The sequence below is a fragment of the Meleagris gallopavo genome, chromosome 30 (genome assembly GCF_905368555.1).
Source record: "Meleagris gallopavo chromosome 30, MGAL_WU_HG_1.1, whole genome shotgun sequence".
NCBI classification, from domain to species: Eukaryota; Metazoa; Chordata; class Aves; order Galliformes; family Phasianidae; genus Meleagris; species Meleagris gallopavo.
The window spans coordinates 2,191,221-2,216,593 of record NC_139433.1 but is presented as its reverse complement, the minus strand read 5'-3'; the positions used below and the strand labels follow the sequence as shown (position 1 = coordinate 2,216,593).

The window sequence follows — 25,373 nt, the reverse complement described above, 5'->3', positions numbered from 1 at the left end:
TCCCCATCACTGTCCCCTTTTGGGTTCAGGGTACCACCATCTCTGTGTCCCCATCGGTATCCCCATTTGGGATCAGGGTTAGGGTTAGGGTTCTCCCATTCCTGTGCCCATCATTGTCCCCATCTGGTGCCAGGGTACCACAATCTCTGTGTCCCCATCACTGTCCCCATTTGGGGCCAGGGTTCCCCCGATTTCTGTCCCTATCATTGTCCCTATTTGGGATCAGGGTTCTCCCATTCCTGTGCCCATCGCTGTCCCCATGAGGGGCTGTGGTTCACCCATCCCGTTTTTGGGGCTGAGGCTCTGCCAGCTCCCACCGTGGGGCCGCTGCCTGGAGATGCATCCCTGTGCTGAATGGGGCCGTGCAGGGAATGGGACGAAGGTGCTGTGACTCAGCAGGACACGCTCCTGTCCCCGTGCCTGGGAGAGTCGCGATGGGACGGCCCTCCTGTGGGCAGCAGAGCTCAGTGCCTGGCGTGCAGTGCTCAGTGTGCAGCTCCCAGTGTGCAGTGTCCAGTGTGCAGCTCCCTATGTGCAGTGCTCAGTGTGCAGCTCCCAGTGTGCAGCTCCCAGTGTGCAGCTCCCAATGTGCAGCTCTCAATGTGCAGCTCTCAATGTGCAGTGCTCAGTGTGCAGCTCTCAATGTGCATTGCACAGTGTGCAGTGCCCAATGCGCAGTGCTTCACGTGCAGCCCCCAATACGCAGCTCCAAACATGCAGTGCCCAACATGCAGCGCCCGACGCGCAGCCCCGAGCAGCGCACGGCGGGAGGGAGAGGAGGAGGAGGAGGAGGAGGAGGAGGAGGAAGGGCGACGGGCGGAGCTTGGAGCGAAACCGATTTGTCGGGGCGGAGCCGCGCGGGTTCGTCATGTGAACGGCCGCATGTTCGGGCAGAAGTGGGTCAGCGGTGCGGAGGGGCGGGTGGAGGTGCGGAGCCGCCCGGTGCCGCCCGGTGCCCCATGAGCCGCCCGGCTCCGTACTGAGCGCCGCCGGAACGATGCGAGGTGAGAACGGGGACGGGGGGTAAAGGGGAGAACCGGGGGTCCCAGGGAGGAACACGTCGGGGGAAGGCGGTGTTGGAGCATCGGGGAGCGGGGGAACGAACGGGGTGCGGGGTGGGGGGGATGTGGGGATGGATGTGGGATGCGGGGATGCGGGGATGCGGGATGTGGGGATGTGGGGATGAGGGGACGGCACCGCTCCGCAGTTCGGTTCGTGCTTGTTTTGCCCGACGGCGGCACAGAGCTGCCCTTAAGCTCTCCCCGCAGCAAAGCCCGTTAATCTGCCGGCAATATGCCGCTCCGCTGCCGGGCGGCCACGGGGACAGCCGGGGGTCCGCGGTGGCAGCGGGGCGGCCGTAAGGCGGTGGTATCGGGCCGGGATTGGGGGTCTGCTCGGTTTCCTCGCGCAGTGATTTGTCCCCGTGGAACCGCTGCTACGAACGGCCCCGTTCCTGCGCTCCTTTCCCTTCTGCGTAGCGGGACGGGGCGATCCTTCACCTTCATTAGCGCTCCCACCTCATTAACCGCAGCGCCGGCGCGGGGGTCATTAACAGAGGGGGTCATTAACAGCGGGATTCAACTTTTTCCTTTCTTTCATTGCGTTTTATTCCTTTCGCCCCTCCACCCCCCCCCCCACCCCAATTAAAAGCCCTCATTAAACGCCGACCCCCCGACGCTGCCCCGCTCCCCCCATTCTCCCCACTGAGAGTTTTTTCCCCATCGGGATCCCCTCGGATTCGTACCCGATGGACTCAATCTCCGTTTTCTCCCCCCGAAATCGCCGTTCTGCCCCATTCCTGACAGCTCCTCCGCTCTTCCCTCTCCGGATCCTTCCCCTTGTATAATCCTATAGGGTTTTCAGCCCTTGTTTTTGCAAACGGCGTGGCTGGGAGCGTGCGGGGCTCGGCCGCCTCTCCGAGTTGTCCCAGTGACCCAGATCTGTCATTGGGAAATCAGTGAGGGCGGAGGAGGAGCCTCCCTGCCCGCCCGGCAGTGCGTGCCCGTATGGGCAAAGGACGGCGGCACCCGATGGGGCCCGGTGCCATGGGGTCGGGCCGACAGAGCCCATCGTCGCCTGAAAATGTGGCGTGGGTGAAGGATGGTGGTACCCAATGGGGTCTGATGCGATGGGGTGACAGTGCCCGACGTCACCTGAGAACACGGTGTGGGTAAAAGGCAACGGTACCCAATGGGGTCTGGTGCGATGGGGTCGGGGTGACAGTCCTACTGTCACCCAAAAATAAAGTATAGGTGGCATCCAGTGGGGTGTGATGGGGTTGGGGTGATGCTGTCTGGATGGGGATGGTGGCTGGGCGATGTCCTGTAGGACTGGGATCCTTTGGGGATGGGGTTAGCAGCACTGCAGTCTTAATTTGTGCAACGGGGTTGAGCAGCACGCGTCGTCCCAAAGGTTTTATCCCCAGGACCCCGTTGAAACGGTGCAGCAAACTGAGAGGTGAAGGGGATGGGGGTCCCTGGGCCCCCTCAGCGGGCTGGGGGAAGCCTGGTGCAGCAGGAAGGGGTCCATGAGGCAGCGGGGTGACCCCACAGCATCGCTGCAGTGGGCTGTTCTGAAAACTGCTGGGATGTAAATCTCACCCTGTTTATGAGAGTGCCTTTATTTAACCCTACGGTGTTAAACCCCCCCTCAGCTGGCTGTGGGGCTACAGGGGACCTTCCCCAGCCCCATTACCCCCTTTCTCCCCAGCCCCATTACTTCCACCCCTGCTCCATTACCCCAACCTGCCCTCCCCAGCCGCATTACCCCATTCCCCACCTCCATTGCCCTCCTCCCCAGCCCCGTTACTTTCACCCCAGCCCCATTACTCCCCTCCCCAGCCCCATTATCCCCACCCTGTGCCCTCATGTGCCGCTGCCCGCAGCTCCAAAGTGCAAAGGGCTGCACTGCAGGGCCGGGCACTCAGCACCAAACCGGCTGCCACCACAGCACTGTGCACACCCCAAAACGCAAGCTGGCCCCATGCGGGACCCCACCACCTCACAGGAAACCTCACAGCATCCCTCAGGGCCCCCCAGCATCACCCCCAACCCCGCCTTATGTAACACCCCAATGGAGTGGATCTGCCTGTACCGGTGACCCCGCACTTTGCACAGCTCCCTGTCCCGTGCTGGGTTACCCACAGCATGCATTTATAGGGGTTTTTTTTGGGGGGGGACCCCTGAGGTGCAGCCTTGTGCTCTGTTTGTGCCGGCAATAAATCCCTTTTATTTATTTTTCCCTCCGCTCTCGCCCGAGGCTGCCATCCCTAAATGCAATCATGGGTAATTAGGGAGGGAGCTCAGCTCTCCTGGCCCGTGGACACCAGGGATGCAATGGGGATGGGGGGATGCATTGCTCTGGGGTTCCCCACATCCCCACGTCCCCTCCTGAGCCCACAGTGGGGAAATACAGACAAGGGGTGGGGGTCTCTATGAGGGGGGACGGGGTCCCCGTGCCGTGGCAGGGCGCACAGACCCACTGTGGCCACACACCGGGGGTCCCCAAAGTCCCCATAGTGAAGGGTGACAGCGCCGTGGGGACACGACAGAGCCCATCCCACAGAGGGGGCAGCGGCTGCGGCGTTACACAAGCGTGCAGAACAGAAAGTGTGTCAGTGGGACAGGAGGACGGCGTGGGCTCGGCGGATGGACAGACGGACGTGGGGCCGATTGCCACCATGCAGCCGAGCCCGACGGCCGGACGGTGCCCTTACATAATGGACAGCAGTGGCAGCGGGCCCACAATTGGGCAACGAATATTTACAGTGGGAGGAGAGCAAACACTGCGCCGGGACAATTTAATTGCGGGATGGGGATCGGTCGTTTTAACCCTTTTTTTTTTTTCCCCCTTCTTCATTCTTCTTTTTTTCCTCTTATTTAGCTCAGTTTTGCTTCCTGGGTAGGTGAAGAGTTTGTTTCTTCTCCCACTAAAAAAAGTCTTTTCCACCCCGGCACGGTGCTCATACGGTGCTGGGATTGGCACTGCCCCAATGGGGAAACTGAGGCACGAGGGAGGCGGGCAGCGGTGATTCAGGCAGGGTTACAAACAGAGCAGCAATTAAAAGCTGTTCTGACACTTAATTGCCACCACGCCGCACTTACGGCTGCACCCCCACGTCAGTTATTTGGGGCTGACGTCTCAGCTACGGGTCAGGTGCTGGCGCTGTAATTAGCAGCATTCCCAATTAAGAGCTCGGAGTGGCTCCCGATTGATCGCCTTGGTTTCTCCTGTAGGGCGGGTTGGGGGATGGGGGGTCAGGAGGTGCTGCTGAGCTTCGGAGCATCTCAGCCCCTACAGACCCCCCCCAAAAAAAAGGTGCTGGGTTGTGTGGAGGGGGCATTTCTCAGCTCTCGGGTCAGGATTTGGTAGGGATTGGAGTGAGCTTCCCCAGTGCTGCAATCACCAGGCTGGGTATCGGCTGCGGGCGGAGGATGCATCACCCGGCGGCTGCAATTAACCTTGCATAACGAACCCCGCTTCCTGCCGGGGGTGGCACCACCTCCATCCCCCCAGTGATGCCGATGGGTGCTGGGGTGGGATGGAGTCCCTGTGGTTTGTGTGGGTTTGGGGCACACGCTGCAGCAGGAGGGGGATTTGGGGTTGTCTTGGAATGGTTGAACGTTGGTTGCCGTCGCGGTGTGTTGGCTGAAGTGGGTGATGCTGTGTGGCTGCAATGGGGACTGAAGGGAGGCGAATGGAGGGCTCAAAACCCCATCAGTGGGGCAACAGGGGGCACAGAACCCCACCCCAAACCCACATCAGTGGGTCAATGGAGGGCACAGCGCTCCATCTCAATCCCCCAGCCACTGCTTGTTGGCCCACTGATGGCCACCTGATGGTTCTCTGCCCCCTATTGACCCACTGTTGGGGGTTCTGAGCCCTTCATTGGCCCACTGATGGGGTTTTGTGCAATCCATTGGCCCACTGATGGGGGTTCGGGATGGGGCTCTGTGCCCCCTATTGGCCCATTGAGTTGGGTTTATGATGGGCCAATAGGGGGCACAGAGCCCCATCTCGAATCCCCATCAGTGGGTCAGTAGAGGGCTCAGAACCCAATCAGTGGGTCAATAGGGGGCTCAGTTGATCCTCCAGCCGCTGTTTCTTGGGTTCAGGATGGGGTTCACTGAGTTGGGTTTGTGATGGGCCAATAGAGGGCACAGAACCCCATCCTGAACCTCCATCAGTGGGCCGGTGGAGTGCACTGAACCTCATCAGTGGGTCAATAGAGGACTCAGAACCCGATATATGGGCCAACAGGGGGCACAGAACCCAACAATGGGCCAGTAGAAGGCTCAGAAACCCATATATGGGCCAATAGAAGGCACAGCACCCCATCTTGATCCCCCAACCACTGCTTCTTGGCCCATTGCTGGGAGTTCGGAATGGGGTTCAGCGTCCATTGAGTTGGATTTGTGATGGGCCAATAGGGGGCACAGAAGCCCATCCTGAACCCCCATCAGTGGGCCAATGGATTGCACAGAACCCCATCAGTGGGCCAATGAAGGGCTCAGAACCCCCAACAGTGGGTCAACAGGGGGCAGAGAACCCCAACAGTGGGCTGATAAAGGGTTCAGAACCCATCAATGGGCCAACGGAGGGCACAGCACCCCATCTTGATCTCCCAGCTGCTGTTTCTTGGCCCTTTGATGGGGGTTCAGGGTGGGGTTCAGCGCACACTGAGTTGGGTTTGCAATGGGCCAATAGAGGGCACAGAACCCCATCCCAAACCTTGCAGAGGACCCCGGGGGTGATGTCTGGGAGGGCAGAGGAAGGCAGCAGGGACTTACCCACACCGGGGATTTGCACAGACCGTGGGGATTTTCAGTGCCCATAATCTGGCCGCAGGGTTTATTTTGGCGCGGCGGCGGCTGCACAGAACCCCTGGGGGGAAGGGGGGGATTAGCAGTGCAGCGATGCTGGGAGGCACGTACCAGTGCTATGGGGGGGTGGGGGGGACAGCACCGGGCCGGATCTGGGGCAGCTGGAACACGAGGACGAAGCCTATTAGCAGCTCAGTGCCAGCGAAGCAGAAGCGGGAGGGAAGCGGATTTGCTGGGGGACCTTGAGCTGAGCATTGCTATATTGGGGCTGGGGGGTGCGGGTGGGGGGCACCGGCAGTGGGGTGGGGGCAAGGATGGGGTCTCACCCTGTGCACGGGGTCCGCAGTGCTCCCGGCCCCATAAGCAAGCGAGAAATGAGGGGCACCATCCCAAAACTGCGTTCGGGGAGGGCTGGTGCGTGGTTGAGCTGTGCTAAAAAAGTCTTAAAAGGGTTTTCTGCTCAATTCCTGTGCTCCACAGTGGCCTTTTTGGGGGTCCTGGCATAGCGTTCCCACAGATGATGCAGCAAGGGGTGAGCTGTGGGCAGTGCAGCTGTTGGGCAGCACGGCCGTGCCTCAGTTTCCCCATCCATCGCCAAATGGGGACGGGCGGTCTCCTCGTTTCCCTCACACTGCATTTTTCCCTTTTGCCACAGCCCAAATCGAGGTGATCCCCTGCAAGATCTGCGGGGACAAGTCCTCGGGGATCCACTACGGCGTCATCACCTGCGAAGGCTGCAAGGTGAGCGCAGTGCGGGGCCGGGTGGGTGCTGCCATCCCACAGGGATGCTGCCATCCCACCTTCCCAACCCCACTGCTGTCCCTTGTAGGGTTTTTTCCGGCGGAGCCAGCAGAACAATGCCAGCTATTCCTGCTCACGGCAGAGGAACTGCCTGATCGACCGCACCAACCGCAACCGCTGCCAGCACTGCCGTCTGCAGAAATGCTTGGCACTGGGCATGTCCCGTGATGGTGAGCTGCCACAGAGCATGGGGCACCTTGAAATGGGGAGAAATATGTGGGTTTGGGGTTGTTTTTTTTTTTTTTTTTTTTTTTTTAATGGGGAAAGTTTCAGTGGATTCTGTTTGGGTTGGGTCGAGGAAGGAGGTGCTCCAATGGTGCGTGGGCTGATAGAGGGCAGAGAACCCCATCACAGAGCCGTATCGATGGCCAATAGAGGGCACAGAACCCCATTAATGACCAAAAGAGTTCACAGAACCCCTTCAGTGGCCAACAGAGGGCACAGAACCCCATCAATGGGCCAACAGAGGGCACAGATCCACATCAATGGGCCAACAGAGGGCACAGAACTCATCAGTGGCCAAAAGAGTTTACAGAACCCATCGATAGCCAACAGACGGCACGGATCCTCATCAGTGGGCCGATAGAGGGCACAGAACCCCATCAATGGCCAATAGAGGGCACAGAATCCCATTACAAACCCACATCAATGGGCCAACAGAGGGTTGGTCAACCCCACTGTGCTGACTCCACGACACCGTTGTGTTTTCCACCCCCTGCAGCGGTGAAGTTTGGCCGCATGTCCAAGAAGCAGCGGGACAGCCTCTACGCCGAGGTACAGAAGCACCAGCAGAGACAGGAGCAGAGCGGTGGCCCCAAGGATGAGCCCGAACCCCTGAGCCGCATCTACACCACCAGTGTCAGCAGTGGCCTCTCAGACCTGGATGACATCTCCACGCTGTCTGATGGGCTCCTCTTCGACTTCCCCCTCACTCCTGATGGCAGCAGCACCTACTACAACCTCGACCTGCTGGCCTCGGCTCAGCCCTCACCTGATCAGTCCAGCCTGGATGTGGCCGACGCCACGCTCATCAAACAGGAATCCATCTATGAGCTGATGCTGGAGCCAGCCCTGTTTGCACATGGTGCACTGGAGGGCAGCCAGCTGGCTGGGGACATCTCCGTCCTTGAGATTGGTGAGGGACCAGTTGATTGGAAGAGTCCTTAAAGGTCACAGAACTGTGGAACGATTGGGTTGGAGGGGTCCGTAAGGATCATAGAACAATGGGATGGTTGGGATGGGAGGGGTCATAAAGATTCTAAAATGATAGAATGGTTGGGATGGAAAGGACTCTAAAGATCATAGAAGCACGGAATGAGTTGGTTGGAAGAGACCCTAAAGATCACAGTACTGTAAGATGGTTGGGGTGGGAGGGGTCATAAAGATTTCTAAAATGATAGAGTGGTTGGGATGGAAAGGACTCTAAAGATCATAGAAGCATGGAATGAGTTGGTTGGAAGAGACCCTAAAGATCACAGTACTGTAAGATGGTTGGGTTGGAAGGGATCCCAAAGCCCTGCCATGGGTTGGGTGCCCCTCAGCAGCTCAGGCTGCCCAGGGCCCCGTGGAGACCCCCAGGGATGGGGCACCCACAGCTCCAAGCAGTGCCAGGGCATCACCTCTATAGAGCACAGAATTTCCCCTTCACATCTGACCTAAATTTCCCCTCTTCCACTTTGAACCATTCCCCCATATTCTATCCCCCACCGCTTTGCAGACCGGATCGCCCAAAACGTGGTCAAGTCGCACCTGGAGACCTGCCAGTACACAGCAGAGGAGCTGAAGCACCTGGCCTGGAGCCTCTACTCCCCGGAGGAGGTCCGTGCCCTGCAGAGCAAGGTGAGATCCATCATAGGATCATGGAATCATCCAGTTGGAAAAGAACTCTCAGACCCCCAAGTCCAACCTCAAAGCATCCCGCCGTGCCCACTGGTCGTGCCCCTCATCTTCGCAGTTCAGAACAGCTCCAGGGACGGTGACCCCATCACCGCCTCCTCCAGTTCCAATGCATCACCACTCTTTTGGATATTGTTCTTAATACACAGCACATTTCTGCTCCTCTTGGGATCTGGTTGACCCCACTGTGGTCAGGATCCATGTTCCACCCCAGCCCCAAATTTCTGTTGGGATCTGATTGATCCCGGTGTGGTCAGGACCCATGTTCCATCCCAACCCCAAACTTCTGTCGGGATCAGATTGATCCCATTGTGGTCAGGACCCAAGTTCTACCCCAGCCCCAAATTTCTGTTGGGATCAGATTGATCCCAGCGTGGTCAGGACCCATGTTCCACCCCAAACCCAAACTTCTGTTGGGATCTGGTTGACCCCATTATGATTGGGACCCATGTTTCATCCCAACCCCAAACTTCTGTTGGGATCGGATTGATCACAGCGTGGTCAGGACCCATGTTCCACCCCAAACCCAAACTTCTGTTGGGATCTGGTTGACCCCATTATGATTGGGACCCATGTTTCATCCCAACCCCAAACTTCTGTTGGGATCGGATTGATCCCAGCGTGGTCAGGACCCATGTTCCACCCCAAACCCAAACTTCTGTTGGGATCTGGTTGACCCCATTATGATTGGGACCCATGTTTCATCCCAACCCAAGCCCAGCGGTACTCCACGCAAGGACCCCTTTGCCCATCTCCAAAGCCTTTTAGAGCCATAGGGGTGGATCATGGGTTGGGATCAACGGGGAGGTGGGAGGTGGGCGGTGGGAATGCCCCAGGTGCCAGTGAGCCCTAAGGGCTGTCCCTGCTGACCCCGCAGAGCTGTGAGGCCATGTGGCAGCAGTGCTCGCTGCACATCTCCAATGCCATCCAGTACGTGGTGGAGTTCGCCAAGCGCATCGATGGCTTCATGGAGCTCTGCCAGAACGACCAGATCATCCTCCTCAAAGCCGGTAAGGGCCGTCCCCAGAGCCACCCCAAGCAGAGATTTCCCTTTGGTGAAATATTGGGGTCACAACTGAAAGCCAAACAACAACAACAACAACAAAAAACAAAAGCAAACCCAAATGGGAGCTATGGGAATAAACCCCAAACCCGAACTCAAATGGGATCTATGGGAATAAACCTCAAACTCAAATGGGATCTATGGGAATAAGTCCAAAACCCAAACTCAAATGGGATCTATGGGAATAAACCTCAAACTCAAATGGGATCTATGGGAATAAGTCCAAAACCCAAACTCAAATGGGATCTATGGGAATAAACCTCAAACTCAAATGGGATCCGTGGGAATAAACCTCAAACTTAAATGGGATCCATGGGAATAAACCTCAAACTCAAATGGGATCTATGGGAATAAACCTCAAACTTAAATGGGATCCATGGGAATAAGTCCAAAACCCAAACTCAAATGGGATCTATGGGAATAAGTCCAAAACCCAAACTCAAATGGGATCTATGGGAATAAGTCCAAAACCCAAACTCAAATGGGATCTGTGGGAATAAACCCAAAGAAGCCCAAATGGGATCTGTTGGAATTCACCCAAAATTCAGACCCAAACCCAAATGGGATCTGTTGGAATAAACCCAAAACCCATACCCAAATGAGATCTGTTGGAATAAATCCCAAACCCAAACCCAAATGAGATGCCTTGGAATGAACTCCAAGCCCAAATGGGATCTATCAGAATTAACCCAAAACCCATATCCAAATGGAATTAATTGGAATAAACCCCAAATCCAAACTCAAATGGGATCTATCGGAATAAACCCCAAATCCAAACCCAAATGGGATCTATTGGAATAAACCCCAAACCCAAACCCAAATGGGATCTGTTGAAATAAACCCAAAATTCAGACCCAAACCCAAATGGGACCTATTGGAATAAACCCCAAACCCATATTGGATCTATCTAACCACTGTGCTCTTGGGAATGAACAATCTGGACCCCAAACTCGCACGGGGGGCTTTTCTCTCTCTTCCATTTGGTTGTGGGATGATGGAACCCCCTGCCCTCCCCTCCCTCGCCTGCTGTCCCTCTGCCTGTGCCAGGTTGCCTCGAGGTTCTCCTGCTCCGCATGATCCGCGCCTTCAACCCCCTGAACAACACCGTGCTCTTCGAGGGGAAGTTTGGTGGCGTGCAGATGTTCAAGGCGCTCGGTGAGATCCGCTTCGGGGCCTCTTTGGGGCACCCTCCTCCTTTTGATGCCTGGATGGGGCATGCCCCATAGCTGGGATCCCTAAGGATCCGTCCCTATGGCTGGAAAAGAACTCCGGGATCATCCGTCCAACCTTAATGCCAACCTTCTGTTGGGATTGGGTTGACCCCACTGTGGTCAGGACCCATGTTCCATCCCAACCCCAACCATTTGTTAGGAGCAGGTTGGCCCGATTGTGGTCAGGACATGTGCTCTACCCCAACCCCAACAATCTGTTGGGATCTGGTTGACCCCACTGTGGTCTGGACCCATGTTCCATCCCAACCCCAACCATTTGTTAGGAGCAGGTTGGCCCGATTGTGGTCAGGACACGTGCTCTACCCCAACCCCAACAATCTGTTGGGATCTGGTTGACCCCACTGTGGTCCGGACCCATGTTCCATCCCAACCCAACCCCAACCATTTGTTGGAATCAGGTTGACCTCATCGTGGTTGGGACCCATGTTCCACCCCAATCTCAACCTTCTGTTTGGATCAGATTGGCCCAATTGTGATCGGGACACATATTCCATCCCTCCCCCAGCCTTCTATTGGGATCTGGTTGACCCATTGTGATCAGAACCCACGTTCCACCCCAACCCCAATCTTCTATTGGGATCTGGTTGACCTCATCATGGTTGGCACCCATATTCCACCCCAACCTCCTATTGGGATCTGGTTGACCCCATTGTGATCAGGACCCATCTTCCACCCCAAGCCCAAAGATGCTCCACACAGGGGACCCCTTTACCCATCTCCAAAAGCTTTTGGGGCCATTGGGGTGGGACGTGGGTTGGGGGCCCCATGGAGCCGTGATGTCCCCCTGTCCCCCTGTAGGGTGCGATGACCTCATCAGCGCCGTCTTCGAGCTGGGGAGGACCCTGTGCCGCCTGCAGCTGTCAGATGAGGAGCTCGCCCTGTTCACTGCCGCTGTGCTGCTCTCCCCGGGTGTGTGGGGACACAGGGGGGTCTGGGGCAAAGCTTAGGGGCGTAGACCCTTAAATCCCAAATGATTTGTAATTTTGGGGGGAAAGGCGGTTGGGGAAAACATGTACAACAAACACATCTGAATGGCGGTGGGTGGAAGAGCTTTGTCCCAGTGGCAGGGTTGAGGGTGGTGCGGGGTTGTCCCATGTCCCCAAAGCCACCCCAAGGAGCTGGAAGGGTGGTGGGAAGAGCAGTGGGCACCTGTAGTGCGTGGGGTGGGGCTGTACCCATGGCACTGACCTGGCCATCCCCGCAGACCGCCCGTGGCTGACGGAGTCCAAGAAGGTGCAGAAGCTCCAGGACAAGATCTACATGGCCCTACAGCACGAGATCCAGAAGAAACACTCCGCCGAGGACAAGCTCTCAAAGGTAGCAGCGCTGCGGGAGCCCGGCTGGGGGAAAACCCAAAGAACCAAGGGATGGGGATGGGCAGCGTGTGGAGTGCCCAGAAAGCTGTGGGTGCCCCATCTCTGGATGGATCCTGGGCAGCCTGGGCTGATGGGGGGCAGACAGCCCATGGCAGGGATGGGGCTGGGGGTCTTTAAGGCCCCTTCCAGCCCAACCGTGCTGTGATTTTATGGTTCTGTGATCTTATGGGTCCCCTCCGACACAACCACCCTATGGCCCCATGTCCTTTAAGATCCCTTCCAACCCAATGTCCCTTCTAACCAATTCATCCCGTGATTCTGTCACCTTTAGGGTCCCTTCCAACTCAACCATCCTACAGCTGTATGATCTATGAGACCCCTCCCAACCCATTCTACGGTTCTATGGTTCTACCATCTCTGAGGACTCTTCCAACCCAACCATTCTGTGATTCTGTGATCTTTAGGGTCCTTCCCAACCCAATGTCCCTTCCAACCAATTCATCCCGTGGTTCTGTCACCTTTAGGGTCCCTTCCAACTCAACCATCCTACAGCTGTATGATTTATGAGACCCCTCCCAACCCATTCTACGGTTCTATGGCTCTACCATCTCTGAGGACTCTTCCAACCCAACCATTCTGTGATTCTGTGATCTTTAGGGTCCTTCCCAACCCAATCATTCAATGACTCTATGGTCAATGATTGGGAGCGTGCGCTCACTGCTCCTCCTTTCCCTGCAGATGGTCTCCAAGCTGCCCCTGATGAAGACCATTTGCAACCTGCACTTGGACAAACTGGAATTTTTCCGTCTCCTGCACCCAGAGACGGCCATGAACTTCCCACCCCTCTATAAGGAGGTCTTCAACTCGGAGCTGCAGTACAGCGACCCACGGGAGAGCTAAGGCTGGGAGCTGCCAGCCCCCTCCCCGGCCCCAAATCCGGAGACAGACTGAACGCTGAGGTTTGGGGCCGTCCATTTAAATCGCGTAACCAAACCCAAGACAGCGGGGTTGTGGATTGCAATAGCTCTTGAATGTAAAGCACCTTTGAAGGAAAAGCAAAAGGACTTTGCCATACCCGTGAAATGAATGTGAAATCTCCACTTGGGAGAGGAGATGCTCCTGGAGGTGTGGGGCACCAACTCGTCCCGCGGTGCACGGATCCGGGGGAGAGGAACCAGAGAGGTGTGGGTCCGTGCTCCCCATTAGCAGAACTCATAGGGAGGGACACGGACCGAACCTGGTCATGGAAGAGTCGCCAGGAAGGCGATGGGATTTGGAGAAATGTGGGGTTTCGCAGCCATGTGGTTTGTAGAGTTGTGTCCGAACTCATGGGAGCATCTGTGGGTCCGTCAGCCCCAATTCTGCCCCCGGTGTTGGTAGAACCCATTGAGCGTCCCAGTGCTGAGTGCCAACCGGGGGTGTGCCGCACGTGTTTCCTGCCCTCCCGGATCCTGAAGGTCGACAAGAAGGGAAGAGTCAGAATTGCCTTTTTCATCTTTGGGATTTGTCAACGTCAGCGTCGCCGTCTTCATTTCATCGGCAAAGAAACCATGAAAGCACCTTAAATTGGGGAAGGATGAACCCTCGTGGGAGAGATTTGGGGTTCTGAGCGAGAGGAGTCCATATGGGAAGAGTGGAAGTATTGAATACCAATAATTCAACTGCCCAGCACGGGAACCTGCACTTTTCAGTTCTCTTTATAGGAACGGACTCATTGAGTTATTTATTGGAAGGGATGGAGCGGATTTTCACAAGGAGGGGTTTGGGGCCCTGTAGTGCTGCCATCCCAAAGCCAAACCCAGGGGTCTTGGTGGTACGTGTCAAAAGGGATGGGAATGGAGCGCCGGAACCTTAACCCTACCCCTACCCCTTACCCCTTAACCCTACCTCTAACCCTAATCCCTACCCCTAACCTATGACCCAGAACCCAGAACCCTACCCCCTAATCCTAACCCCTAACTCTTAACCCTAACCTCTAACTCTTAAACCCAACCCATAACCCTGACTCCTAACCCCCACCCCTAAACTTAACCCTAACCGTAACCCCTAACCTATAAACCTAATTCTTACCTCTACCCCCTACTCCTATCCCTTAACCCCTAACTCTTAACCCTGCCCCTAATTCCTACCCATGACCCTACCCCTTAACCCCTTACCCATGCCCTACCCCCTACCCCTAACCCCCTAACCCTCTTACCCTTACCTCTTACCACCTACCCCTTACCCCCTTACCTTATGCCCTAACCCTCTTCCTCTTTTCCTACTCCCTAACCCTCTTCTTCTTTTCCTACCCCTAACCCCTGCCCCCTAACCCTCTTACCCATAACCCCTACCCCCCTTACCCTTATCCCTACCCCCTTACCGTACCCCCTAACCCTTTTACCCTTATCCCCAACCCTTTTCCCCCTTCCCCCTTCCCCCTAACCCTCACCCCTCTCTCTCACCCCCCTCCAGCCCCATGGGGCTGCGCTCTCCATGTGCGCTCCGTTCCACGTGGATGCGTTCATCTGCCCGCGTCCCCCCACACTGTGTATAAAACAGATCAAACATAAATTATATCTATTCCTGTGAATGTCGGTGCAAAGAGAATGCTCTCGACGAAGCTCCGATTGCTTTTATCTTATTTTAAGCTCTATGAATGAATGGAAGGAATGGGAGATCCCGCGTTCCGTGTCCCGGCTCTGCACCCATGGGTGCTGGTGACCCCGATGGGAACCCACTGCAGTTTAGGGGACATGCGTGGGATGTTCTGTCCGATGGGAATTTCTATTTTTTTAAAGAAAAGAAAATGATGAATAAAACCTCTTTGGGCCCACGCAGCCGTAGGAGCGGAGAAGTGTTTATTTAAGGACTTTGTCGGACTTTTTTCATAATGTCAAATAAAGATGAGATGGATGGAGAGCGCTGTGTGGAGGGGAACGTGTGGGGCTGCATGGGAACAATGTGGGGAGCAGTGAGTGTGACCCCAGTGGTGCTGAGCGGGTTTCCATGCATGGAACCCACTGCTGCATTCGCCCCATAACCTCCAGCACCCACCCAGACTGGTAGCCCAGTGTCCCCAGTAGTGCCTGTTCAGTGGGGCAGAGGGATCTCTGCAGGCGTGGGGCTCAAATATTCCCTTCCTACTTGTGTTCCCACAGTGCCTGACCCATAGAACCTGACCCACAGAACCTGACCCACAACCTCACCCCCAGCACCTGACCCATAGAACCTGAACCACAGTGCTGGACCCCATAGAACCTGACTCCATACAACCTGATCTACAGCATCTGACCCATAGAACTTGATCAATAGAACTTGATCCCATAGCACCTGACCCACAGAACCGGACCCCCCAGCATCTTACCCATACAACCTGACCCACAGCGCCTGACCCACAGCACAGGACTCATAGGACCTGACTTACAGGACCTAACACCACAGTACCTGACCTCACAGCTCCTGATCCCACAGGACCTGACCCATAGAACCTGACTCACAAAACCTGAACCCGCAGGACCTGACCCATAGAACCTGACTCATAAAATCTGAACCCACAGGACCCGACCCACAGAACCTCACCCTACAGGATCTGACCCATAGAACCTGACCCCTAGCAACAGACCCATAAGATCTGAACCACAGCACCTGACCCATAGAACCTGACCCCAGTGTCTGACCCATAGAACCTCACTCCACGGCACTGGACCCATGGAACCTGACCCTCAGATGTGTGTGGGGCTGAGCTCCCCATTGGGTTCTGGCAGCCCCATGACACTGCTGTGGGGACACGTGGGGTCCACGGCTGCCTCTGAAGCAGCAGCCTCCCAAATTGTTTCTTATTTTAACAGAGATACTGTTTTTTTTGGACTTATTTTGAGGTCCCTCTGGAAAGCTAGGCCTTCTCTGATATTTTGGGGCCACCACCCCTCCAACGCCGACGACATGACTGAGGGCTGCCACGTGGTGGCAAACGTCGCCTTCGGCTGCGACGGATTTCAGTCCTCCACCTCTCCCATAATTATGTCCCTCTCCGCTCCCCGTAGTGCAGTCAGCCCGCACCGTCACGTGATGTGCGGCGGGGCGCCGCCGCGATGCACTCTGGGAGCTGTAGTCCGAAGCGCGGGGGGCGCTGCGGCCGCGCTGCGGTTTGGGACTCTCTTTCCCATCGAACCCCGCGGCGCGGGGGAGCGGGGGAGCGGCGCTGAGCGGAGCGGAGCGGGCGGCGGTGCGTGCGGGGCTGCGGTGATCCGTTCGGGGCACGTGGGGCCCTGAGAGAACAGCGGGGTGCTGGGGGGGGAGGGTCCTTGCAGGTCAGTGGTGGAGAGGTTGGGGTGGAGGGTCCTTGCAGGTCAACTATGGAGAGGTTGGGGTGGGAGGTCAACTATGGAGTGGTTGGGTGAGAGGGTCCTTACAGATCAGTGGTGGAGTGGTTGGGGTGGAAGGGTCCTTGCAGGTCAACTATGGAGTGTTTGGGTAAGGGGGTCCTTAGAGGTCAATGGTGGAAAGGTTGGGGTGAGAGGGTCCTTGCAGGTCAATGGTGAAGTGGTTGGGGTAAGGGGGTCTTTACAGGTCGACTATAGAGACGTTGGGGTGGGAGGGTCCTTGCAGGTCAGTGGTGGAGAGGTTGGGGGGGAGGATCCTTACAGATCAGTGGGGGAGTGGTTGGGGGGGAGGGTCCTTGCAGGTCAATGGTGGAGAGGTTGGGGGTGAGAGGATCCTTACAGATCAGTGGTGGAGTGGTTGGGGTGGAGAGTCCTTGCAGGTCAATGCTGAACTGCTTGGGGTGGGAGGTCAACTATGGAATGGTTGGGTGAGAGGGTCCTTACAGATCAGTGGTGGAGTGGTTGGGGTGGAAGGGTCCTTGCTGGTCAATGGTGGAGTGTTTGGGGTGGAGGGTCTTTACAGGTCGATTATAGAGAGGTTGGGTGGGAGGGTCCTTGCAGGTCAGTGGTGGAGAGGTTGGGGGTGGGAGGATCCTTACAGATCAGTGGTGGAGTGATTGGGGTGGAGAGTCCTTGCAGGTCAATGCTGAACCGCTTGGGGTGGGAGGGTCCTTAGAGGTCAACTATGGAGAGGTTGGGTGAGAAGGTCCTTGCAAATCATCCTCAGAGCCATCAGACCTCTGGAGCGGTTGGGGTTGATCCTGTCCCTGTTCACTGACACAGCAGTGCAAGGATTCCCCATCTGTGTGCAGGAGGAGCACACTATGCTGCCATGCCTTCCCAGGGCTGAGCTGGGTTCAGCCAATCCGTAGGAAATGCATTGCAGCCTTCCCTAAATAATTGCAGCGCTGCAAAGCTCCCCCCCCCACACACCCTGACCCACCCACCCACCTTTGGAGCAGTGCTTTGCTTTGCAATTAACTCTGCCTGCTTTGTCCCAGCAGCTGGGCATCCTCTGCAGGGAGCCAGGTACCATCCCAGCCCCAATGAGGCACTGAGAGGTGAGTGGGTGCTTTGCTGGGGGGGGGTGGGGATGCTCTGGGTGGGTCGGGGGGCACTGGGAGCACTCCTGCAGGTTGCAGCACTCTGGGCCGTGCTGGCAGCGCTGCTCTCTGCGTGCTGTTGCCCACATGTGCTGCCTCAGCCCTTCTTTGCTTCTGCTTCTCAGCAGATCTGCTGCTGTCTGGCTGCTGTGGCCCAGCAACGCCCTGAACCACCATGGCAGGTAAGGACCCCTCACTGCACAGCTTCCAGATCCCATTTCTCAGCACGCTGCTGCAGCTGGAGCCCATCGGTGCAATACCTCATAGTGACCCCCAAAGCTCTGCAGCTCCTTCCTCTCCTTTCCCCCACTGCTGTGTTCCCCATGCTGCGTCCTGCTGTCCTGAGGTCTCAGCTGTGGCGATAAAGGCTTTAATTCCCCCTCGCAGCATCCTGCCTGTGCTCTCCCTCTTAATGCAGCTTAATTGCAGCGAGGTGACTCACGCCAGCTTTAAAAGCTCCCAGATGCAGTGCAGCTCTGGGCACTCCCCATACAGTTACACGCAGCTCCTGCAGTGTCCGCTCACACAGACAGCAGCTGGGGAAGGGAACTCTCGCACTGACAGCCCCTGCTCAGACATTTCCTCTTCTGTGCCATTTGGAGCTTTTCCCAGCACATTCCTCATCTCTCCCCCTGGTTGGCTCCAATGCTGTTTACTGGGGCAGAAGGAGATGAGATGCAATTAGTCGCACTGGCCTGCAATCAAACTTTAATCAGCAGTGCTCCCCAAGGTGCAGGGGCTGCATCCATGCACACACCGGCAGCCCTGCCTGCAAGCTGACAGCAGCTTTCATACAGGGGTTGGGGCGTTTAATTAGTTGATATTGAAATGTAATTTGTCTCCAAGATGAGTTTTTCTGTATCTCTTCCCGTCAGCGTGTGTTGATTTGTGGTGTCTGAGTGCAAAGCTTCTGCTTTTTGTTCGCTGGCAGGGCTTTGTGTTGCCTAAAGACCCATTTTGGGAAGAAAGGGGTGCGTCCCTGAATGTCTTAACAACAGAATCCTCCCCCACAGCATGCCTGCACTGAGCTGGAGCCATCTGAGTGCCAAATCCCAGTTAGAGAGATGCTTTCCAAGGGCAAACTGCTTCGGGGCTCCCTTCTTTCATTGGAAACCCCTCCTTTGGGACTCCCTTCTTTGGGGTTCCCTCTTTGGGATTCCTTCTTTGGACCCCCCTCTTTCAGACGCTCTCCTTTGGGACTCCTTCTTTGGGACCCCCTTCTTTGGGATTCCCATGATGGGACCCCCTCCTTTGGGATCTTTGGGATTTCTCTTTTGGGACACTCATTTTTGAGGAGGGTTTTTCTTTGTTTTTTTGTTTTTAATTATCCTTGTGCTGAGAGTGGGATGCATGCTGGGAAGGTGCAGAGGATGTCCCACTTACAAGAACATCCCAACATTCAGCTCATCTGCTGTGTTTCTGTGTTGTAGAAAAGGTGAATAACTTCCCACCGCTCCCCAAATTCATCCCCCTGAAGCCCTGCTTCTACCAGAACTTTGGGGATGAGATCCCCATCGATTACCAGTCCCTGGTGAAGAGGATCTACCACGTCTGGATCTGTACGTTGGATAAGGAAGCTGCCCTGGTTGTGGGTGTGTGGTTGAGTTGGAAGGGGGCCCTGAAAGACCATCCAGTCCCACTCCTGTGCCAAGCAGGGACAAAGTCCCTTCAACCTCAACCATTTCTGAGGTCTCATGGCTCTAAGGATGACCTGTAAGGACTCTTCCACCCCCATCACTCCATGGTTGGCCTCTAAGGACCCTTGGAACCCAACTGTTGACCTGTAAGGACCCTCCCACCTCAACCTTTCCACAGTTGACCTCCAAGCACCCTCCCAGCCCAACCACTCCATGTTTGACTTGTAGGGACCCTCCCACTCCAACCACTCCATGGTTAACCTGTCAGGACCCCTTCCCTTCCATCCCAGCCTTTCCACATTTGACCTCTAAGAACCCTCCCATCCCAACCACTCAGTGGTTCAGTGGATGATTATTGAGGTCACAGAATCTCAGGATGGGTTGAGTTGGAATGGAGCTCTAAGGGTTGTCTGGTCCTACTCCTGCACTGAGCAGGGACCCCACAGCTCCACTGGGTGCTCAGAGCCTCATCCTCTGACCTCAGGTGTCTCCAGGGATGAAGACTCATATTAACTGACATTTTTCCTGTAACCCTTGCACATAAATCCCCAGCGAGGCCTCATTTAAAGGAAATCTTTCTTGCTGGAGAAATTACCTACACCTCCCACGTGTGCATGAGCAGAGTAGTAATGGAAATTAAAAATAGTAGCTGTGAGGAAGACATTCTGGGCTGCTGAGTGCAGAATGGACATGCTCAGCTATTGAGCACAGCACTGGTGCCCTCTGGGGTCTGCTGGCAGCTGTTTCTCTATCCGAGGGGCAGAACTGGGGGTGTGAAAGGGCCTTTGAGCCACCTGCATGTCTCTGTGTTCTCAGCCTGGTTGCAGTCTGCTGTTCCCTCACTCAAGGCAGCACTTAGGAGCCCAGGTTTCCTCAGAGGCTGCAGGAAACACAGGGAGAGCCTGGAAGGTGCTGTGCTGGTGTCTGACAGCTCCTGGGCAGCCCCAGAGAGCACAGGACCCGCAGCTCTCCTCTTTCACAAAGGGGTTTTGCTACCAACAAGGGTTGAGCCTTGCTCATAGCAGCACTGGGCTGAGCCTTGTGCTGTTTTCTCCATCCCTTGGCAGCCCCAGAAGGGATCCTCATCCCCCTGTTCAGTGCATCCCCTGCAGGTGGCTGTCCCTGTGCTGCTGCCCCACAGCTCACAGCAGAAAGCTGTTTCCCTTTGGAGTGGGTGCAGATTTCCCACTTAGCACAGACCATCCCTGTTGTTATGCCAGGTGTCTGACTGTTCTGCCACGTGAAATGGCACCAGTTCATGCTCTTTCCTGTGCTCTTTTTGCAGTTTACTGCATCACGCTGGTCGTGAACATCATTGCTTGCCTGGCATGGTGGATTGGAGGTGGCTACGGTGTCAACTTTGGCTTGGCCATCCTCTGGCTGATCCTCTTCAGCCCCTGCAGCTACATCTGCTGGTTCCGACCGGTGTACAAAGCTTTTCGGTATGTGGGAACCCAGGAGGGTTCACTTTCTTCTTCCTTTGGGAGAGAGATTAATCACAGGATGGCTCAGGTTGGAGGGGAACTTGGAGATCATCCCGTGACAGGACAAGGGGAGATGAGTTCAGAGTAAGAGAGGGGAGATTTAGGCTGGGTATAAGGAAGTTCTGTACAATAGGGGCGGTGAGGCACAGTCTGCTCACAGGGGTGGATGCATGTTAAAAATATATACGAATGCAGAGAGAGGCTCAGAGTGGAGGTGACATGGCTGGTGGCACCCTTTGGTCACCAGAAGACCTTACTCCAGCTCAGGTGTTTGGGATCTGACCCCTAACCTGAACCTAAACCCAAACCCTAAGCCACTCCAGCTTGAGGTTTGAGCTCTGAGCCCTAACCCGAACCCAAACATGAACCCTCACCCACTCCAACTCAGTGGTGGGTTTGATCTCTGAGTCCAGACCTATACTGAACCCACTCCAGCTCAAGGTTTGAGCTCTGAGTCTGAGCTCACCGTCCCCCTGACATCTCTCTTCCCTCGCAGGTCAGACAGCTCCTTTAACTTCATGACCTTCTTCTTCGTCTTCGGCATGCAGTTCATCCTCACCGTCCTGCAGGCAGTGGGTTTCTCCGGATGGGGAGCGTGGTAAGGACAGCCTCCTCCCAGGGGCCACAACACAACCTGCAGGGGGACAGCGGGAGTGCTGGCAAGCCAGCTCTGGGGTCCTGGGGAGATACAGAGCAGCGCTGAGCTCTGCACTGTCCTCCTTGCTCTCTCAGTTTCCAGGAGCTGAGAAGCTGCTCTAATGGTGTTCTCCTTTCCCTTCCTTGCAGTGGCTGGTTGGCAGCCATCACGTTCTTCAGCACCAACGTGGCAGCTGCTGTGTTCATGCTGTTCCCTGCCATTATGTTCACGACGTCGGCGGTGGCGATGCTGGTCTGCATTTTGAGGGTAAGAGCTTCGGGTTTCGCCGTGCCGTGCGATGTCTGCGGGTGTGTGGCACAGCCAGCGCTCAGCGCAGCACCCGCTGCTTTCTGCAGCGTTAATGGATGTTAATTGGGGCCTTTTGCCCATCCTTCAGGTGCACAAAATCTACCGAGGGGCCGGCGGGAGCTTCCAGAAGGCTCAGGATGAGTGGCACAGCGGTGCATGGAGGAACCCCCCCAGCAGAGAGGCCCAGTACAACAACTTTGCAGGGAACAGCCTGCCCGAGTACCCCACCGTGCCCAACTACCCCTCGGGAAACCAATGGCCTTAGGCAGCCCCAGGCTGCACGCTGCCTGGATTCTCTCCTTATTTTTGCTCCTTTTCTCGTTATCTGAAAAGATCATTTGCATTCCCCTCCATACACTCCGCTCTTCGTGGGGTTTTGTTGTTGGGTTGTTTGGTTTTTTTTTTTGTCTCCTCGTTGCTGCAGAAGATGTGTGCTGTCTGCTATGGCACGCCAAGAGCTCCGCACGGCTGGATCAGAATAGCGGAAGGTTTTTCCCTTGTGCTGCTCCAGCATTTGCCTCGTTGCAGACTGAGGAACCCACTGCTCACCGCCCTTTGCTCGAGGGCTCCTCGTGATTGTGGCTGAGCTCCCTGCAATGTGAGCACTGCCAGCGTTGCTCTCCTGCTTCTCCACACACCTCCGAGCTGTCTGTCCTTTGGAACAGCCACAATCTGAGCAAGAGTACCAACCGGTGTTGGCTTTCCTGGATGAGTAATGTGGAATTTTTCACTCCACGGGAAATGTAACACCTGATTTCTTGGGTACTGCTGATCTGAAGGTGTCTGTGCAATCTGCAGCTCTCTGGTGAAGATTCCTTCATAAGGCAGTGCTCACTGTGGGTGAGTGTTGCTCAGAAATGAAGAAGAGTCCCCATTTCCGTGGCTAGAACTGCTCTTAGGATAAAAGTCCTGCTTTCCCCATTTCCAAAAGCTTTAGCTGGATCTGTATGCTGCAGAGGTGCAGATTCATCTCATTTATGAGTGCTCACCAGAAGCCCACTAGAAGTTATGGGAAAGCCAACTGGCATTGGGCTTTGAGCCTGGGGATGCTCGTCCTCTTACAGGCAGGCAGTGTGAGATCTCTGTGCCATCCCAGTCCCACACCAGGATTTCCATGCTGACCCTACACGTGCCTGACTGACATCCCTTGTCCTGGGTTCTGGGCTCCAGCTGTGTTCTCTCAACGCTGGGGCCCAGGGTGGTTTGGGAGCAATTCCATTACAATGGATAGATTTAATTCTGCCTTCTATCAATGTTAGTTAAAATCCAACACCATCGTGCAGTGAGCTGTCTGACTGACCAAGGGAAGCTCAGTAGCTGATGTCAGCAATGCAGAGCTGGCACCTCTGTATCCAGCAGCACTTCCTTCCAGGTACGAGCAGAGCTTCTTGCCTTTCCCCAGTAATCAGCAAAAGAGGATAAAGCTGTCGGGAAGATGTGTACCCCTGAGAGCTAGCACTGATTTATCTCATTGCCCACCTTCATCTCGTGCACGTCCAGCAGGACGGCTGGAGCCTGAGCCATCCCATTCCCTGTGTCCTGCAGCGACCCGAGCAGCAAAGGCTGTGCTTTCCCTTTTCCCCCAGCACCCTGCTGGGAACTCTCTCTGTCTGGGAGGTCAGTTCCCAATATTTCTGAAGGGAGTGAGCGTTAAGCATCTTCAGCTCTGACGGCTGGTCCTGTGCAGGGCCACATGAGCCAGGTCTGGAGGTTTGGCTTGGCCCCATGGCCTGCCCAGCTCTAGGGGATGCCACAGCATGAGTCGCTCCCCGTTCTCTCTGAGTAACTGGAAAGCAATCCTGGCTCCTGGACAGGGAGGCTGCCCCAGCTAGGAGGAACTGATTTGCAAGTGATCTTTTGAAAACCGTTTCTACATGTGCCTTAACTAACAATGTTAGTTCATGAAGGAGAAATCTTTGTTCCCCCTTCCCCTCTGCAAAACTTCCCCTTCGCTCCATTCACTTTTCCCGCGTCATTCCGTAAACACTCAGCAAAGTACAGCTTGGAGTCTACACAACACCTTTGTTGTTAGGGCCAAAGCAACAGCAAACATCAGTGGGAGGGCAGAGCCTCCTCTGACCTTGGTTTACGAGCAGCACTGACCCCAGCTGCAGCACCAGCCCTCGGGGATGTTTCAGGTGCTGAACACAAGGGTGTTTTCTTCTCGCAAGCGTGCAGTGTGTTTGTAACTACAAATGCTTGAAGCCTTCATAATAGAATACGACCTGGTCGCGTTGCCAAGCTTTTAGGTGCCTTTGTCATGTGTCAAGTGTGATTTTAAGCCTTCTATGTCGCTTGCCATCAGAGAGTGATAAAAGAACCGTGAGGAGAAGCATTGCCAAGAGACTCTGTACTTCTCTTTTTTCCTTTGGAGAATCTGGGGGTCTTTCGAAGCGCCCATCCTTGCATTTCCAACCTGCTCGATGCAGAGAAGGGGATACTTCAGAGCTTCAAACCAAACTGGTTGGAGGCAGACACTAAAATCACAACCGTCGTTACCAAAATGATTGCTAAGTCATGAGCAAACACTGCCTGAGATTTCTAAAGAGCTTAAGCGAAGCTCCGCGGATGGGAGCTGCCATCTCAAAACACATTTCCCCCCTTCCATCCTTTTCAATCCCAGAAACCCGAATTCCAGCAAGTCAACTCAGTGCTGCCTGAACTGCCATGGCTTAATTCTTCGGGCTCCTCTATGGTTTTTAATGTTTACATTCGATCTCTTCACACCGTTAACCCGGACCCAGCTCCTGGTTTTGCTCGTGTCTGTGTGTGTGATGTTTTGTGTCACTTGCAGGGCTCTGCTTTCTGTTTGTGTTTTGATCACAAGACAATAAAAGCTCATCCTGTGCTCTTCTCGAACTGGCTGTGTCAGGGCTGTGTCTGTTCCCAGGGAACCTGAGCTGTCTGGCAGAGGGAAATGGCAAAAACGAGATTTTCTTTCCAAAGTCTCCCACCAATTTTTATTTTTTTTCCTCCCCTTAAAAGAGCCACACATTTATGGACGAAGCTCATCCCCTTGCTGGCGATCAGTGGGACAGTTGGCTGGCAAGTGTTTTATAATAACGTTACCACTGTCCTCATTTTCCAGCTTAGGAGAGGTGCAGGTGATAAATGGGGTCAAACCTTCCTTCCTGGCACTTCCTGAGCAGCGCAGACCATTGTGGGGCTCCTGCCTTGTCTGCTTTGCTGCCTGAAAGGATATTGCTATCTCTGGGGCAAACTGACATGAAGGTGAGTTGCGTCCCTTTCCTTAAGCATGCAACTGGATCTGTTGCCCCAAACTGCTTTGCGCTCCAGCTCTGCTCATAGGAGCTGAAAGAGCTGTTTTCATTGCAGCCACTCAATCCAACATCTTCTGATCTCAATCCCTTCCTCCTATCAAAGCCTTCTACCCCCTCTTTAGCCATTAGCATCTTGTCTCTATGGGCAAGGTGTTGCATCGTCCTCAAATCTGCAAAAATCTCATGGCAGCAGCTTCTCCCAGAGTGGGTCAAGCAGGCGGATGGACTGACTCCAAGCACTGTCCCCTTTCTCCCTCAGGTCAATGGGATCACAATGTTTTGGCCCCAGTGCAATTCAGCCAGGCAGCAGCACTGGACAGAAAGGCCCAGGGATGGGTGTGGGTATTAAACAGCACATAGGGGGCTGCTGGTTGTCCACACCCTGAATCTTTCTCCACTCCTGCACTATAGAAGTGTACCGAGTGCAT

General features: G+C 55.3%; 2 protein-coding genes across 6 annotated transcripts; both read left to right on the top strand.

Moving 5' to 3' along the window:
- Positions 1-837: 837 nt before the first annotated feature.
- On the top strand, positions 838-14,949 carry LOC100548218 (nuclear receptor ROR-beta-like). The gene is made up of 10 exons (XM_085211732.1): positions 838-1,004; positions 6,478-6,563; positions 6,652-6,793; positions 7,345-7,758; positions 8,341-8,462; positions 9,397-9,529; positions 10,630-10,737; positions 11,613-11,723; positions 12,019-12,131; positions 12,869-14,949. The coding sequence occupies exons 1-10, from the start codon at positions 998-1,000 to the stop codon at positions 13,028-13,030; spliced, it is 1,398 nt and encodes a 465-aa protein (XP_085067858.1). The 5' UTR covers positions 838-997; the 3' UTR covers positions 13,031-14,949.
- Positions 14,950-16,207: 1,258 nt separating this feature from the next.
- Positions 16,208-24,523, top strand: SCAMP4 (secretory carrier membrane protein 4). 5 transcript variants are annotated; one of them, XM_085211722.1, is made up of 8 exons: positions 16,208-16,337; positions 17,499-17,555; positions 17,726-17,779; positions 19,028-19,156; positions 20,520-20,676; positions 21,215-21,316; positions 21,505-21,622; positions 21,753-24,523. In XM_085211722.1, the coding sequence occupies exons 3-8, from the start codon at positions 17,773-17,775 to the stop codon at positions 21,927-21,929; spliced, it is 690 nt and encodes a 229-aa protein (XP_085067848.1). In that variant the 5' UTR covers positions 16,208-16,337; positions 17,499-17,555; positions 17,726-17,772; the 3' UTR covers positions 21,930-24,523. The 5 variants fall into 5 exon arrangements, with proteins under 5 accessions (XP_085067848.1, XP_085067847.1, XP_085067849.1 ...); XM_085211721.1 differs by having other exon boundaries at positions 17,723-17,779; XM_085211723.1 differs by having other exon boundaries at positions 16,316-16,337; positions 17,496-17,555; positions 17,723-17,779.
- Positions 24,524-25,373: the final 850 nt, after the last annotated feature.

Coding starts and splice junctions, on each gene's coding strand:
- LOC100548218 (XM_085211732.1), top strand. Junction 6,564..6,651: donor TCACCTGCGAAGGCTGCAAG/GTGAGCGCAGTG, acceptor TGTCCCTTGTAG/GGTTTTTTCCGGCGGAGCCA. Junction 11,724..12,018: donor CGCTGTGCTGCTCTCCCCGG/GTGTGTGGGGAC, acceptor CCATCCCCGCAG/ACCGCCCGTGGCTGACGGAG.
- SCAMP4 (XM_085211722.1), top strand. Junction 20,677..21,214: donor CCGGTGTACAAAGCTTTTCG/GTATGTGGGAAC, acceptor CTTCCCTCGCAG/GTCAGACAGCTCCTTTAACT. Junction 21,317..21,504: donor TTCTCCGGATGGGGAGCGTG/GTAAGGACAGCC, acceptor CCTTCCTTGCAG/TGGCTGGTTGGCAGCCATCA.